Source organism: Ochotona princeps, chromosome 21, assembly GCF_030435755.1.
Source record: "Ochotona princeps isolate mOchPri1 chromosome 21, mOchPri1.hap1, whole genome shotgun sequence".
Taxonomy (NCBI): domain Eukaryota; kingdom Metazoa; phylum Chordata; class Mammalia; order Lagomorpha; family Ochotonidae; genus Ochotona; species Ochotona princeps.
Window position 1 is genome coordinate 34,027,501 of NC_080852.1, and position 14,776 is coordinate 34,042,276.

General features: G+C 58.6%; 1 protein-coding gene across 3 annotated transcripts in view; it reads right to left on the reverse strand.

Annotated features, from left to right (window-relative positions):
• Nucleotides 1-521: 521 nt before the first annotated feature.
• MGLL (monoglyceride lipase) overlaps nucleotides 522-14,776 on the reverse strand; it is an 85,705-nt gene continuing 71,450 nt past the window's right edge. For 2 of the 3 annotated variants that reach the window (XM_058678891.1, XM_058678890.1), the window contains exons 6-9: nucleotides 11,830-11,907; nucleotides 8,964-9,053; nucleotides 1,512-1,727; nucleotides 522-727 (exon numbers count right to left, since the gene is read on the reverse strand). In XM_058678891.1, the coding sequence (XP_058534874.1) occupies nucleotides 602-727; nucleotides 1,512-1,727; nucleotides 8,964-9,053; nucleotides 11,830-11,907 (510 nt within the window). In that variant the 3' untranslated portion in view covers nucleotides 522-601. The remainder of the gene's footprint in view (nucleotides 728-1,511; nucleotides 1,728-8,963; nucleotides 9,054-11,829; nucleotides 11,908-14,776) is intronic. The other variant, XM_004581348.2, reaches the window with a different exon arrangement.

Below are 14,776 nucleotides of genomic sequence, written 5' to 3' on the forward strand. Positions count from 1 at the left end.
CAGCTCCCCCGTGGGAGAGCCAGGCTCCCTCCCACTTCCCCTTCTGGGCTCAGCCTCACCCCCGGCCCCCAGAGGTGGGCTGCACTGAAGACCCCGGGCCCATTTCCAGCATTGTGGCCTCAGGGAGCATACAAGAGTCTTGGGGAGCTGGCCCCAGTGGAAACCCGGTCACATGGCCGGCTGCAGGAAGGCCACAGAGCCAGGCCAGTCTCGGGATGTGGGGTGCACTGGGGTAGGAGCTCGGGGTGGGCAGGAGGAGGGCTCCTCAGTTACTGGATCAATGTCTGGGCCCAGGCGTCCCTGGAGGAAGCGGGTTGAGACATGGCCTTGCCTTACCCATCAGGGCAGGTGACCCACAACTGGCACACTCTCCTTTTTTGCATAAAGTGACTTCCCCTGAGGGGGGAACCAGTGGCTAATAGCTTTAGGGTACTGGAAACGTCTGATTAAAAAAAATTGTGCTAGGGATTCCTCCAGTAGTGGTGGTTTTGCTGTGTTCTATGTGTGTGTGTTGTCGCGCACAAGCCACATCTGAGAAGCCAGCTCTGCCCTCCCTCCGCCTGCCTCCCCAGCCCATGAGCTGGTCACCTGTCCGGTGCGCTCAGGGCGGGCACCCGGCCCCTGCCGCAGCTGTCCTTTGGGAGATCCACGCGTTAATTTCGTGGAAGACAGAGTTGGTTACTTCAGGAAGCTCTTTGTGGAGAACGTGGTAGGCACCTTCGTAGATCTGCAATTATGGGGAGATACAGTAAGTCAGGCACTGCCTCCCATCAGAAGGGGCATGTGGGGGGCACAGGCAGGGCCAGAGTCCACAGGGTCTCCGGCCTGTCCTCAACACCCTGAGGACACAGCCAGCTGATGGCTCAAATGAACGATTTCCCAGCATATTCTTGAACTTGCCTTCTTAAATGCACATCTTAAAGGCAGACATGGGCCTTTCCTGTCTTCTGTTTCTTAGCAGGGGGCCCCTTTCTTAGGCTCCCACAGGGGCCTCATTCCAAGCCACGTTCCCTCCTTCCAGCCCACGGAGGTCACCCATGACAGGGTCTCCGAGGGCCGTGGCAAGCGTCATTCCCAAGTGGCTGTCTCCCTGCTTCCCACGCCCCTCAGGTCTGCATTCCTCCCTGTTGGTTCCCCCCTCCATGTTCCTTCTCGGTGCGGGCACACACCGCCACCAAGGGCTCGCCATGACTCTCACCCTCGCTCCCCTTGCCCAGTCCTGTGGCTCTGGGACCTCCCTGAGCTGGGGACCGCCTCTGTGTGTACCTGCAGGAGATGTGTGCAGGGCCATCCCACGCAGGGGCCCCTTGAAGGCCACCCTCACTCTGCACAGCCTGGCACCCAGGCCTGGGGCACCCTGGCCTCTTCCTGTTCATCAGTGAGCAATGAGGGCTATGGCTTGTGCCAGAGAGCCCACCCGTCAGTGGTGGGTGCCAGAAAGGGCTCCTCCCCCAGGTAAGGCTCCCAGTGCAAGATGTCCTCTTCAGGGTGTGTGCCTCCCTGCCACCCACCTTTAGTGTCTTGTCCTGGCTCTTGGCCGACTCCATGAGCAGGTAGGCCCCCTTGCTGTCGCACAGGCGGTCAGCTGAGCCCTGCAGCAGCAGGAACGGCAGGGTCAGCTTGGGCAGGGCCCGCTCCACCCGGGAGACGGCGTTGAGCAGCTGGATGCCAAAGCACACCTTGAGTCCCGCCCGGCAGATGAGCGGGTCTGTGTTATACAGGTCCACCTGGAGGGGAAGGGGGTGATGTCAGTGCCTGGCCCTCGGGCCAGCAGTATGGTCAGTCTTTGGGGAACCCCAAGTTGACGCTCTTGGTGTCTCTCCTTTGGGGCTGTGGTGCTCGACCAGCATCCCCGAGGACTGGCCTGAAGGACAGTCCCCTGTGGAGCCTCTGAGCACACTCGTTTCCTTCCAAGTGATGCCCCGGTGACGTACAGCAGTGGGCAGGTGGGCAGGTGTCAGGCCCACAGGTGCCTGGGGATGAGCAGGCACAATTGTGTTTTTGTGTCCTCCCTCTTACCCAGATGTTTTCAGCCACAGCTGTCTGACTCCAGGGACAGGGACTCTCAGGGTACAAAAAAAAAAAAAGATTCAAGTGCTTGGGTTTCTGCTACCCTCATGAAGGCCCAGAGGGAGTTCCCGGGCTCCTGGCACACAGCTGTAAATAAATCAACAACATCCCATGGCTTGTTTGATGACCTCATTGATAGGGCCCAGGAGGCGGCTCTGGTGTTTGGTTTTGTTTGTATTCTCCCCAACGTAAACCCCCAAAAGTACCTGGGGAAGAAGGTGGTCAGGCCTGACAGTGATCATGGCTCAGCAGGGAGCTACCTGCCAGGCTTTGAGAGCAGGGCGGGGCAGGCCAGGCCTGGCTGCAGCAGGGCTCCAGGTGGCAGGAGGCTGACCCTCTCCTGCCTTCCTTGGGCCATGCTGGACCCGATCATCGATCATCATCCTCTCTAGTGAGTTGTGGTTTCTGCTTCTCTTCCCGCACCTCGCCTGGCCCATAGGTTCTAGGCTGCAGCTCCACCGTGGGTGAGGAGCAGGGAGGGCTTGGGGAGGGAAGGCAACTGGATGCTTCCAGGGCCTCCCAGAGAACATTCCAGATTCATGCTGGCAAGAGATGGGCTGCCATCCCTGGATCCCTTCCCAGGGCTTGTGCCCAAGCACTGCCAACCAGAGCATTTGTGAAGGCCCCACGAGGCGGATTAGCCACTTCCTGCAGCTGAGCTGGCACAGACCCACGGGGCCAAACCATCTGCTCGGTGGCCTGGGGACACGACACTGCCAGGGAGGTGTGTAGGTTGTGCAGGGACAGCCTGCAAGGGGCTGGGCTGCGGGGCCCACCCAGGAGCCCTGAGCTGGGGTCAGTTGAGTCTACATGACAGCAGCATGGTGGCACAGAGCCAGGTCTCCCTGAGCAATAGAGTAAGGATGGCTGATGACCTCAAACCCTTTCAACACGCTCCGCACTCTTTCTTTCCCACCACCCTAGCATCACTCCAGTGAGAAAGCTGAGACAAGGGGAGGTTTGATAACCTGTCATTAGTTTCCCCAACTTTCTTTTCTCCCTGTAGGACCCATGATGTTTATGTGGGTACTCATAACTACTCAGAGTAAAAACTACACTTCCCAGACTCCCTTGTAGCTCTACATGATCATACAACCCTGATCTGACCAATAGGAATGGGGCAGCAGGGCCTTGGGATCACTGGGTCAGGGTCTTTCCTGGGGTCACAGGGACAGGGAGAGGCATACCCAGAAACAGTCAGCAACGAAATTATCATGTTAAGAAGCACCAGGCAGGGAATGAAGCCCTGTTCTCACCCAGGCTACCGGGCTGGGCTACCAGTACTGGGAACTCAGCTGGAGCGGCTGGCTGGTGCCCTGACCCATGCTGCTCTGCACAGTCTCCCTGCAGGGCTCCCAGGAGACAGGGGCCCATGGGAGGGTGTGTCCTGTGAGCACCCCTCACCCGGCTGGCCCCAACGTCCCAGGCAGCCGGGCCACTTCCTGCTCCTGGCTTCCTTTCCCAAGCCTCCAGCACGTAGGTCCTGTTTACGCAGTAGTCTATTCAACGGACCTGGGGATGGAGCCAACAGATGTGTGGGGGAAGGAGCAGGTCCCTGACGCACAACAGGGAGGTGAGGGTGGAGGCAGACCAGGACCGGGGAGGAAGGGACGGTCATGCGGGGAAAACATGGGCTCCAAGGGTCCGTGCCCTCCCTCACCCCCCTCGTCCGGACCCAGACACAGTCCCTCTTGGTTACCCCTTCATCTATTCTGTTGAAAAGTCTGCTCCATGGGGCCAGTGCTGTGGACGCAGCAGATAAAGCTGTCATTTGCAGTGTTGGCATCCCATAAGAGCATTGGTTCGAGTCCTGGCTGTTCCACTTTTTTTTTTTTTTATTGCAAAGTCAGATATACAGAGAGGAGGAGAGACAGGAAGATCTTCCAATCCGTTCATTCATTCCCCAAGCGGCCACAACGGCTGGAGCTGAGGCAATCTGAAGCCAGGAGCCCAGAGCTTCTTCCGGGTCTCCCCCACGGGTGCAGGGTCCCAAGGCCTTGGGCTGTCCTCGACTGCTTTCCCAGGCCACAAGCAGGGAGCTGGATGGGAAGCAGGGTTGCCAGGATTAGAACTGGCGTCCATATGGGATCCTGGCGTGTGCAAGGTGAGGACTTTAGCCACTAGGCTACCACATCAGGCCCTGTTCCACTTCTGATCCAGCTCCCTGGATAGCCTGGGAAGGCAGTAAAGGATTACCCTCTCTGGGCCCCAGAAGCAGCTCTGGGCTCCTGGCTTCCACCTGGGGAGTGAGCCAGGGGATGGAGGATCTGTCTCTCTCTCTCCCAGCCCACCACCCCTCCTGCAGTCTCCCTCACCTGTGTCTTCCTGCCCCCTCTTTCCCTCCCACGGAAGCCTCACCTCCCACCTGTGCTGTGGAGCCCATCCTGGGATCCCCACCGCCTCCCCCCCTGCTTAGGACTCTCAACTCTCCTGTTTCCATCATAGGTAAACCAAATGGCTTTCTCCATCAGTCTGGAGAGTGAGCACGGCTTGACCGCTGTGACCCCTGTGAAATCCAGACCCCCGCGGGCACCCTGCCGTGAAACCTCAGAAACAACCTTCTCTTCTTTCCCCTCCGCCTTTGGAAAGGCAGGAGGCTCCCCCTTCGGCGTGCTGGCTGCCATCTCCCATGCCCAGAGTTCCAAGGAATGCTGTGTGCTGCTTTTCCCATTCTCAGTCTGGACTTGACCCTGCAGGAGCAGCCCTCCCTGGACACCTCGCACCTCCCCCTGCCCTTCTGATACCTTGGCTCAGGCTGGTCCTCACGGCTGTGTGCATGCACTCTCCAGCCAGGCCCTGGCAGGGATGCTTCTCCAGAGGCCCTGAGCAAGCAGTGGACAAGCTGACTCTCCTTTAACCCAGCCCAGGCAGCAGCACAGAGCACAGACCCCGGTCCACCGAGGCCAGCAACTCTGCTTCCATCACACGGTCTAGGGTGGCACATTCTCATACTTCCTGTCCATCAGTGTCCATGTGTGCCAGGCACCTGAGTGGACTCCCAGAGGGCCCATGGAGCAAGGAGACTGCCTGTGGTATTTCCACCCCCCCCCCATGAGGGACAGAGGGGTGAGTGTGGGCTTTTCAGATGCAGCAACTCACACCCAGGGAGGCAGCGACTACGGCTCAAGGACTTGGGTCTCTTGCACTCCTCCCAGCAACAGGGACATCAGGGTAACTCTCTGGGCGCACCCCAGCCGCCAGCGTAGGGTCTGGCCAGCACGGGAGCCCCACTGACCAGGAGGCCCTGCTGTGACCACACTTGCTTGTGTCTGCCACAGCGGGCCCCCGGTGGAGCTGCACGGGACCAGGATGTGGCTACACACCCTCCTGTGTGGCCGCAGTGGTTCATGCTGGCAACCAAGGCAAAGGGGCCCGGTCAGCCTGCAGACTGGAGTCCACACCATGCAAGTGGGGCAAAAGGCCAACCTCGCGCACACCTCTGGTGCAGACGGCCCTGGGGCATGTGAGCTGGACACAGACGGAACTTGTGAGTGGCCACCGAGGGAAGGGGAGAGTGACAACCACCTGCTGCCCTCGCTCACGGGCCCAGGGTGGAAGAAGAGAAGCAAGAAGGAGCTTCCAAGGACCACCTCCACAACAGCCTGGTCACAACAGCAAAGCCACGTGGCCTCCAGTCCCCAGATCAAACACCGGTCACCATGGAGCAGGAACTATGGAGTGTGTGGGTGGCTGCGGGCCAACGTTCCTATTCTGGGACCTTCCTCACAGGCAGCACGAACTCTGGTACTCAGGGCCACGTCCCTGCCGCTTCCTGCAAACGTCCCTACAACAAAGGACACCAGAACCGTTGTGACATGGCAAGTTAAACATCCAGCTGGGACGTCCACACCCCAAGTGGAAGTGTGGATTCAAGGCCCAGCTGCTCCACTGCTGGCTTCCTGCTGGCGTCCCTAGGAGGACAGCGGGTGGCAGCTCAGGTCCTTGGGGTCCTGCCACCCTCATGGGAGATCTGTGACAGAGTTCCTTGCCCTTTGGCTTGGGCCTGGCCACTGTTGTGGGAATCTGGCGGCGGGCGGGGGGTGAACCAGCAGGTGGAAGATCTCTATGTCTCTTCACAATAAAGAACTCCTATGACTCAACAACAACAAAACAAGTAATCTCATTGAAAACTGAGCGAAGGACTAAACACACGTTTCCCTAAGGACCTTGGAGGCAACGAGAGCATGAAAAGCTGCCCAGATCACCAATCACCAGGGCATACAGGTCAGGGCCTCAGGGAGACACCACGTGATGCCAGCAGCAGAGTGACCACTGACAGCTGTGCAGGGCTGTGGAGAAGCCAGAGCCTGGTGCGTGGCCAAGGGGCACACAGAACAGGACAGCCACCGGGCAAAACAGTGTGGGGCAGCCACAATACACTAACACGATGCGTCAATCCCACTTCCAGAAGCACGCTGCAAACCACGGAGAGCAGGGTCTCCCAGAGGCGCCCGCACCCCCAGTTGGGTGCACCTCCTCTCTCCCGCCACGTGCCCGCAGTGGTGCAGTCTCGACTTTGGCTGGCAGGCAGCTGGGACGGCCCTGACGCCTGACTTTTCTGCTGATATTGAAGCAGGCGGCTTCTGGGACCTGCCCCTTTGTGTGCTCTGAGATGCTCCTCCCCGTGCCGGTGGTGGCAGGAGCCAGAAGCAGCCAGACCAATACGTGCACCCCTGTGGCGGCCCCACTGCTGCTGACACTGTTTATTCCAGCACTGCTGGCCTGTCAGCTGTCTCAAATACACAAGGATTTTGTTGCAAATGTTAAGAGATGAGCGATGCAGTCAGAGTTGAGTCTGCTAACCAAATCGGCTTAGTGGAAATCTAATAAGGTTCTCAGAGGGGACTTGTGTGGGAGGCTGCATCCCGGGGAAGAAGCAAGGCGGGGCGAGGTCCGTCTTCAGCCACACCAACCACTGAAGGCTTAGAGGAGGTAGAGCCTCCCAGGCCTCCATCAGCATGTGGGGTAACGGGGTGTGGGGCTGCGAGGAGACCTCTGAAACACTGGTGGGGGCTGGGGGTGGAGGAGGGAGAGCAGAGCCCAGCTCTGGAAAAAAGCCTGGAACTCGCCAGGCAGCCTGTGTGCCTGGCTCGGATAGCACCCCTGGGCAGGTATAGAGAGCCGAGACTGGGCGCTAAAGAACAAAGGGTGTCTGTGAGCAGAGCCTGGGAGCCATCACAGCATCCCCTCTCCCCTGCTCCCTCCAGGGAAAGGCTGGAGCTGGGAAACGGGGCCAGGCGTGCCGTGTGTTACAGGGTGGCTGCCAGGCATTCAGGGCATCAGGGCCTCAGCAATCCCTCCATCCTGGTTCTCTAACCCTCACCCTGCCCCTGAACTTGGCCTTCCAGAGTGGGAGGAACCCATTACACTCTGAAAAACTGACAGTTGTGGGTAGAGCGACTCCCCTGTGGAGAGTCTGGGGTTCCAACTGGGGCCCTGCGCCCCCTTGCACAAGCACAAAATTCTGCTTGGCTGCCAGGGTTTCAGCACGCACCCCTCCCAAGGTTAGAGAGGGCTGGGCTCGAGTCCGACTGGGCACCTGTGTGTCTGTGGGTAAGAGACAGCCTCTCTGGGCCCAAGCTTCTACTGACACCCCAGGGTTAGGGTTTGAACAGAGGATACAGGGGCAGCATGGGGAAACAGACTCCCAGAATCTTCCCCAGGGCCCTCCCGTCTGGCCGGTGGCCCCATCCTGATTTTCCTGGGAAGTTCTGACAGCTGCAGGGCCCTGTGGGAAACCTCCTGGCTGCAGCCAGGCTGCAGACGCCCTGGAGTTAGGGCTGGGAGCTGCTCCCTTGGCACTGCTATTTTTACAGCTCAGCCAGACAGTCAAACGAACCTCTGAGGAGAAGCCAGCGGCTGCCTTCCCCTGCTGAGGGTAGAAACTGCCCTCACTTTCCCAGGGGAATCCTGCCACCCCCATCCTGGTGACTTCCCTGTGGGGGCACTGATCAGGGTGTTTGAACCATCACAGCATCTGCCAGCTGGCTGGAGACCTCGGTTTTCACGGGGTGAACTCTGAACAGTATGGATGGGAGCAGGCTGCAGGTGTGGGAGGAACTGGGAGGTGGAGGCGCCGTGCATGTAGCCACACCGGGTGCTCCTTCAGGTTGTGGCGCAGTGGGTGAAGAGACCACGTGGGGTGCTGGCATTCCCACATCTAAGGCCTGGTTCTAATCCCATCCAGTCTCCTGCTTATGTGCTTGGAAAGGCAGTAGGTGATGGCCCAAGTGCTTAGTGCCCTGCCAGCCACAGGGAGACCCAAATGGAGTTCCTGGCTCCTGGCTTTGGCTGCTGCAGCCATGTGGGGTGTAAAGCAGAGCATGGAAGACCCAACCTTTCTCTCCCCATCCCCTATGGCTCTCCACAGGCCCAGGGTTCTCAGTGGCGCCCCTTGGAGACTTGGGGGGTCTCATCCTGGCCCAGTTGGGACAACACTGCCCACCTGAGCCACGAGATGGGGATCTGAGCCAGAAGGGTGTTCATACTGATTTGCTTAGTTCTGGAGACTATTCTGGTATTTTCCACACACCCAGAGTCGCTCCCCATCCACTGACCGTAAGCCCGGGTGAGGCAGGGGTAGGTCCTAGGTCTCCCACATAGTAGGGCTACAGACCTCTCCTCTGACTTGGGTTTCTGTCATTTGCAACCACAGGGGACTGGGTGGATGCAGACGATGATGCAGAAACACACACTCACCCACTCACTCAGCGGCAGCAATTCCACGGTTCTGGCCCCACCCACACCTGCCCCATCCTTCGCCTCGCACCTAAAGCCCAGCGCGGTCTCTGCTTCCTTGGTGTCTCCCGCCCCTTTCCTCGGCCTCCGGCCAAGCACAGCAGGACACAAGGGACGCAGCCCTCAGTGACCCGCCAGCTGAGGCGTTCTCTCACCTCTGTCTTGTTCCGGGAGAGCACGCTGGAGTCGATGGGCCCCAGTGATAGGTTTGGTAGCACGAGGTTGAGCACTTTCGCAGCAAGGACCTGCCCGGGGAGGGAAGACAGGAGCTGTGAGTCCACGGTGGGGGTTTCAATGGGGTGAGGGTGGTTGGCAGAGCCGGGCCCCTCGCCCCAGGCCCTAAGAATGCCCCAGATCTGTCTCCCGGGCTGGCCCGGCTCCCCCAGGCTGGGCCAGCACCAGTGCAGGACCTGCAGAGTCTGTTTCTCGCCTGCTCTGGAGCCGTAGTCGTCCATCCTGCCAGCACTCATTGGAAGGAGAAATTTCAAAAGACACAGAGGAGCTTTCTAGGCTTTTGGACACAAGAGCTAAACCTAGCCTTAGCCCTGCCCTGGCCATAAACCTGACCCTAACCAAAACCCTAACAATGGCCCTAGCAATAGCCCTGGACATAACCTTACCCTAAACCTAACCCTGGGACCCTGAAAACATACATTAGGGCAGGGTGCCCAAGGCTGGCTTGGAGGAGGAGTATGGGTTGCCTACCAACAGGGAAGTGAGCAGCCCAATCCAACCCAGGAGAGCGTGTGGCAGAGGGGAGGAGGCCTAGTTTGACACCCGGCTCTGCTGCCTGGAGAACTCTGCCCAGGGCTGAGCCTGTGTCCTTGGCTGCCAAGGAGGAGCCTGGTGCTTCCTGGAGGTGCCAGGGACTGTCCTTGATGTCCCCTGGGCAGAGGCCCTGGCGCACAGGGGAGACCTGGGCTTGAATCTGAGCCTTCCTGCCTCTCCCCCCACCCCAGGCCTCCTGGATCACAAGTTTCTTTCTCCCCTGTGGAGAAATCAAGAACCTGGATCTCACGGGAAAGCAGCTGTTTTCATTGCTGCAGGGTGTGAAGGCACTCAGGGAGGGAAGATGCTATTTCGAAATCCAGTCGTGAAATTAGAGCCAGAATTAGAACTGTGTGAAGGTGGCCAGCAGGGAGCTCTTGGGCTGAGACAGGGGACACACGGTGTGGTACTTGGGGGCCTTGGACAGGCGTGGGGCACCGCCACTCCCTGGAGCAGGCAGGGCTGTGCAAGGACATCATGACAGCCGCGGTGTCACCAGAAGCTAGAAACCGTCTAACTCCACCGTCATCTCCCAGGCCTACAGCTGCACACCCCTGGGTCTTTGCCCAATGTTACTTTCAGATGTAGATCAGGTGTGTGCACATGCCAACAACCCAGGGTTCCTCCAGGAACCCCAAAACTTCTAAGCCATCTGTGCTTTCCCATAGAAGAAGACCAGAGTTGTGCAGTGGGGCAGGTGCAGGGGACAGCGACCTCACGGCTTTGACTAGACTCCAGCTGCAAGCAGGGTGGGGTGGGGGCTTCCCAGCTTCCCACCCACCCCTTGGGGTAACAGTGACCCAAGGGCAAGGTTATCAGCAAGTCACGGACATTCCAAAGTTCCACAGCACTAACTTCTCAGTGGGTGACTCCTGCCATAGTTGCCATGAAGATGAGCAGGTGCAGGGCCAGGAGCGTCCCTGCCCCCATCCAACCCCTCACGACCCTCTCATGGACACGGCTCTTTGCTGCAGCCCCGTGTCCTAGCAGCCTCGAGCACTGCTCGCGGAGCAGGAGACAGACTTACCTCTGTGTTCCTAGTGTGGCCGCCTCTCCGAACACGCATGCCCCAGTGAGCCTGAGCCTCAGCTCCCAGGCCGAGGGCTCAGCAAGGTGCCGGATGGCTCAAGCCACCCTTGCTGTGCGGCCGCAGGGGCTGGACGAGGGGAAAGCCACCACCGGGAGATAATCACAGGGGAAACACCTGCTCTCCTCACACCAAGCGGGCAGACGCCATCTACAGCCGAAGCGATGCCTTTGACAAGAGCTTTGTGGGGAGGCGCCTCCTGGGAAGCACCCGCTTTACAGGAGCAGCACCCAGGGGTGGTTTGAGAGGGGACAGATCACCACCCACCCTCCTCAGCTGCCAATCATCTATCTGTCACCAAAAGCACAAGTAGGAGATGGGACAGGAGCAAGTGTCCCCTGGCCATGTTCCTTTGGAGAGCTGCCTGTGGGCCTCCGGAAGAGCTGGCGCTGGCAGGTTCAGGATGGGTGGACACTCCCCTTGGGATCAGCCAGTAACAACAGGAGCTCCAGTGGCCAACCTAGTGGATGAAGATGCTGGTGTCCTAGCAACAAGGCTGGTGGCCTGGTAGCTCCCTGCTAAGGGGTCCTGGCTGTCCTGTAGCTGTGTCTCCCTAGGAGTTCCCTAGCAGCTACAGAGTGCAGCCAGAATATGAGCACTGTGGGCACAGGGCACCCATGTGTCTGCAGGGCAAGCTGCCCCCCAGCTTCTGGCACTCTGGTACAGCTCTGAGCTCCAGCTCCTTCTCTAACCCTGCACGGTTTCCAAGCCACATCCCCAGCAAAACGCAGCTGGGACAAGGTCAAGCGCTTGCTTAGCCTCTTCCCCACAAAGCCCCCTGTGAGAGAGAGGAGTGTGTCCACCCCGAGGCAGGAGGCTTCCAGCAATCATCAGGCAGGCTCACTCCCTGCTCAGCTTCTATTTATTTATTTTTTAAGGTTTGTTGATTTCAGGAGCCTGGGATCACATGGGAGGAACAACACCCAACCAGAAGAAGGGGGCTGATTGTGGCAGAAGGGTTGAGCTAGGACCCTGCAGCCACATGGCGAGGAAGCGCTAGGAAGATGGGGGTCTTGGCAGAATCCACACCCAAGCAGATCATTGTTGAAGAGGTTGACCAGCTGGCTGCTGGCAGTCCCAGCGTTGTTCTCCATCATCAGTGGGCACAATCTGAAGGCCCAGTCCCAAGGGAAGGCAAAGGACTCCTCAGAGGGGAGTTTGCTCACCCATAAAAGCAGTGGAGTCCAAACCATTATCAAGCGTGACGTCTTTTCCACCACACCCTTCACAATTTCCGGGTAATCCTGTGGGGGGCGTGGAGAGAACCTTGTGCCTGGCTTGGGAGTGGGGAGCACTGAACAGGGCCCCCAGAGGCGGAACCTGGACACCCCAACAGGCATGCATCTCCACCCAGATCCCAGGTGTCACTGCCCGAGGACAGCTGAGAGCCAGAACCTGCCACCAGTGGCCACTGGGCCACTGGGCCTCAGCTCTAGGGGTGGAGGGCAGAGTGGGCAGAAGATGGCATAGAGAGAGGGGTCAGACTCAGAGGCAGCAAATTTAGAGGAGGATACTGGGTGATAAGATCCTCAGTGTTTTCATCTGTAAAGTGGACATTACAAGACCCACTTCTAAGGACAGTTCAGCCAGCAGACCCAACGCCTTTAGGGCTGGTCCTCCAGCCTCCTGCTGGCTTCCCATCTGGGGAAGCACCCATGGGCAAGTAGACGATGCAGGGGAGAGGCTGAGACCTGAGGCTTCCCAGCGAATGGTGCAGTGGCCACCGATGTCATAGCCAGGGTGCTGTGGTCCTGGATACCTGCAGGCGAACTGTGGGACGCCCACCAGCGTGAGTGCTGGAGTCACACATAAATGCTGTCATGGATACACAAAGACCCAGTGCCTCCCGGCACTCTTGATCAAGCCTCTGCCAGCGAGGCAGACTGCAGGAAAACTAATTACCTCAAGTGGCTCCAGCAAGCCGCCTTGTGCATCAAGAGGCCTGGAGTCCATGCTTTCCATGGGGCCAGCTAGAACAAGGGTCACAGGCTGACACGTCCTCGCGGCAGCAAGTACCCCCCACGGGCTACACTTCCATGGGAGGAAAGGCCCCGTTTACCGGCAGCAACACGTGCCTTTTCCAGGAAGCCATGCTGCCCAGGACACAGCTCCCGCTCCCCTCCCCAATCTGGGTAGCAGGGGACTTGCTGGGACAATGGCTATTTCCTCCCATTGAGATTGTTTGGAGATCTGTGCCCGTGCCTGAGACAGGGCTCAGCTGGCGCCTGCAGCACGGAGGTGAACTCCCATCTGCTCCTGGCTGCAGCCAAGTGGGCCAGGGCAAGGCCAGGGTCGAGCTCCGGGCTTCCGGGTCTAAATTCCCTGGAGTCCCAAAGAGTGCTAATTCCCCATGCTCCACCTACTCCCCTGCCAGCGCCCACCCCAGCTGCCCTGAGATTCTATAGTCCTCTGGATTCTAGAGATCGCAAACAGACGCACGTTACATCCAAGAGAAAGTGAGCTGCACGCATAGGAAGCTGACCCAAGGTGTCCAGAGGCTAGGGCACAAGGCCAAGCAACAGGCTCAAGGTCTGGAGTGACGCGTCTCCACGCAAGCAAGTGCGGGTTCATGCTGTCCCTTCCTGCAGGTCCCCAGCAGGGAGGAGGGCCCTGTTCCGGAGGGTTGTCCCAGGCAAGCGCAGGCAAGCAGCCGGCGATCAGCACCTCTGTAACCAGCCCCGACCCACAAAGCTCCGTCCTCCACACCAGGAGCTTGGAGACGGCGTCAGCTAGTGGGAAGCACTGCGGTCATTGCCTCTCTCCTGTGACACCTCTCGCAGCACCATGCTGGGGCCCCAGCCGCTGCCCTCAGGATCCCTGCTCAGTATCATCTCATCCTGTGGAAGATGAGCAGGGAGGTGTTGGAGGATGCCATTGGTCTGTCCTTCTGCGCCAGGGGCTGGGGACGGTCACCTTTGCTCACCTGTCTGTCCTCACATACTCAGCCTTTCCCAGTGCCTGCCCCCCCAACAACAGGCAATACTGCCCTTAGAGGGCCTTGGTGCCAGGGAGCAAATGCTGAATGGTTTGGCAAGCAGAGCCCTAGATGGGGCATCCTGAGGTTGGCACTTGGCTTTGCATCTGTTGCTGCTTATGAGCTGACTTGGGAAGGCCCCCAGTCAACCACATAGAATTCTCACCCAGAATGCATGGGGAAAGAAGCAGGTTCTAGAATCGTCCATCTTTGAGGGTCCCAAGAGCAAACAGCAGGGAACAACCTGAGGTTCCATGAGCAGGAGCCTACGTCATCTTTCCTGGGGCAGAACCTGTCTGCACCGGGGGACCCATGTGAAGTCCCGACGTGCAAGCAGAGCCCAGCTGGGCTGCTAAGCAAAACGACAGAGCAGAACCCAGGACTGGCAAAGACAAAGCCGTACTGGCTCAAAGAACAAGATCGAGTGACACCCCCAACATGCTAGGAGCTTCTTCTGGGTCTCCCATATGGGGGGTAGAGGGACCCAAGTTCTTGGGCCATTCTTTGCTGCTTTCCCAGGCCATCAACAGGGAGCTGGGTCAGAAGTGGAGCAGCTGGAACTTGAACAGGTGCCCAAGTGGGATGCTTGTGCCACAGGCAGATGGTTAGCGTGCTATACCACTGCACTGGTCCCATTGTTCTTAAAGCAGGGACCAGTGTTGGGGTCCAGCTGGAGGGCAGCCAGTTGCAACGCCAGGATCTCACATCAGAGCTCTGATTTGACTCCTGTCTGCTTTCCTTCTAATCCAGCTTCCTGCCAATGCACCTGGAAAGGCAGCAGATGATCTGTGCACCTGGATCTCTGCCACCCATATGGGAGACCTAATGCAGCTTCAGGCTCTTGGCTCCAGCAGGCCCAGCCCTGGTATTGCAGCCATTGGCGAGTGAGAAAGCAGATGGAAGACCCCTCTGCATCACTCCCTCACAGATAAATAATATGCATAAATATAAATATATATAATTTTTTAAAAGATTTGCTTTTGATTTATTTGGAAGTCAGAGTGACAGGAAAGAGGGAGAGAAAGAGATCTTCCATTCACTGATTCACTCACCAAACAGCCACAACAGCCAAGGCTAAAATCAGGAGCTTCATCCGCGTCTCCCACGTGGGGACAGGGGCCCAAGCACTTGGGCCATTC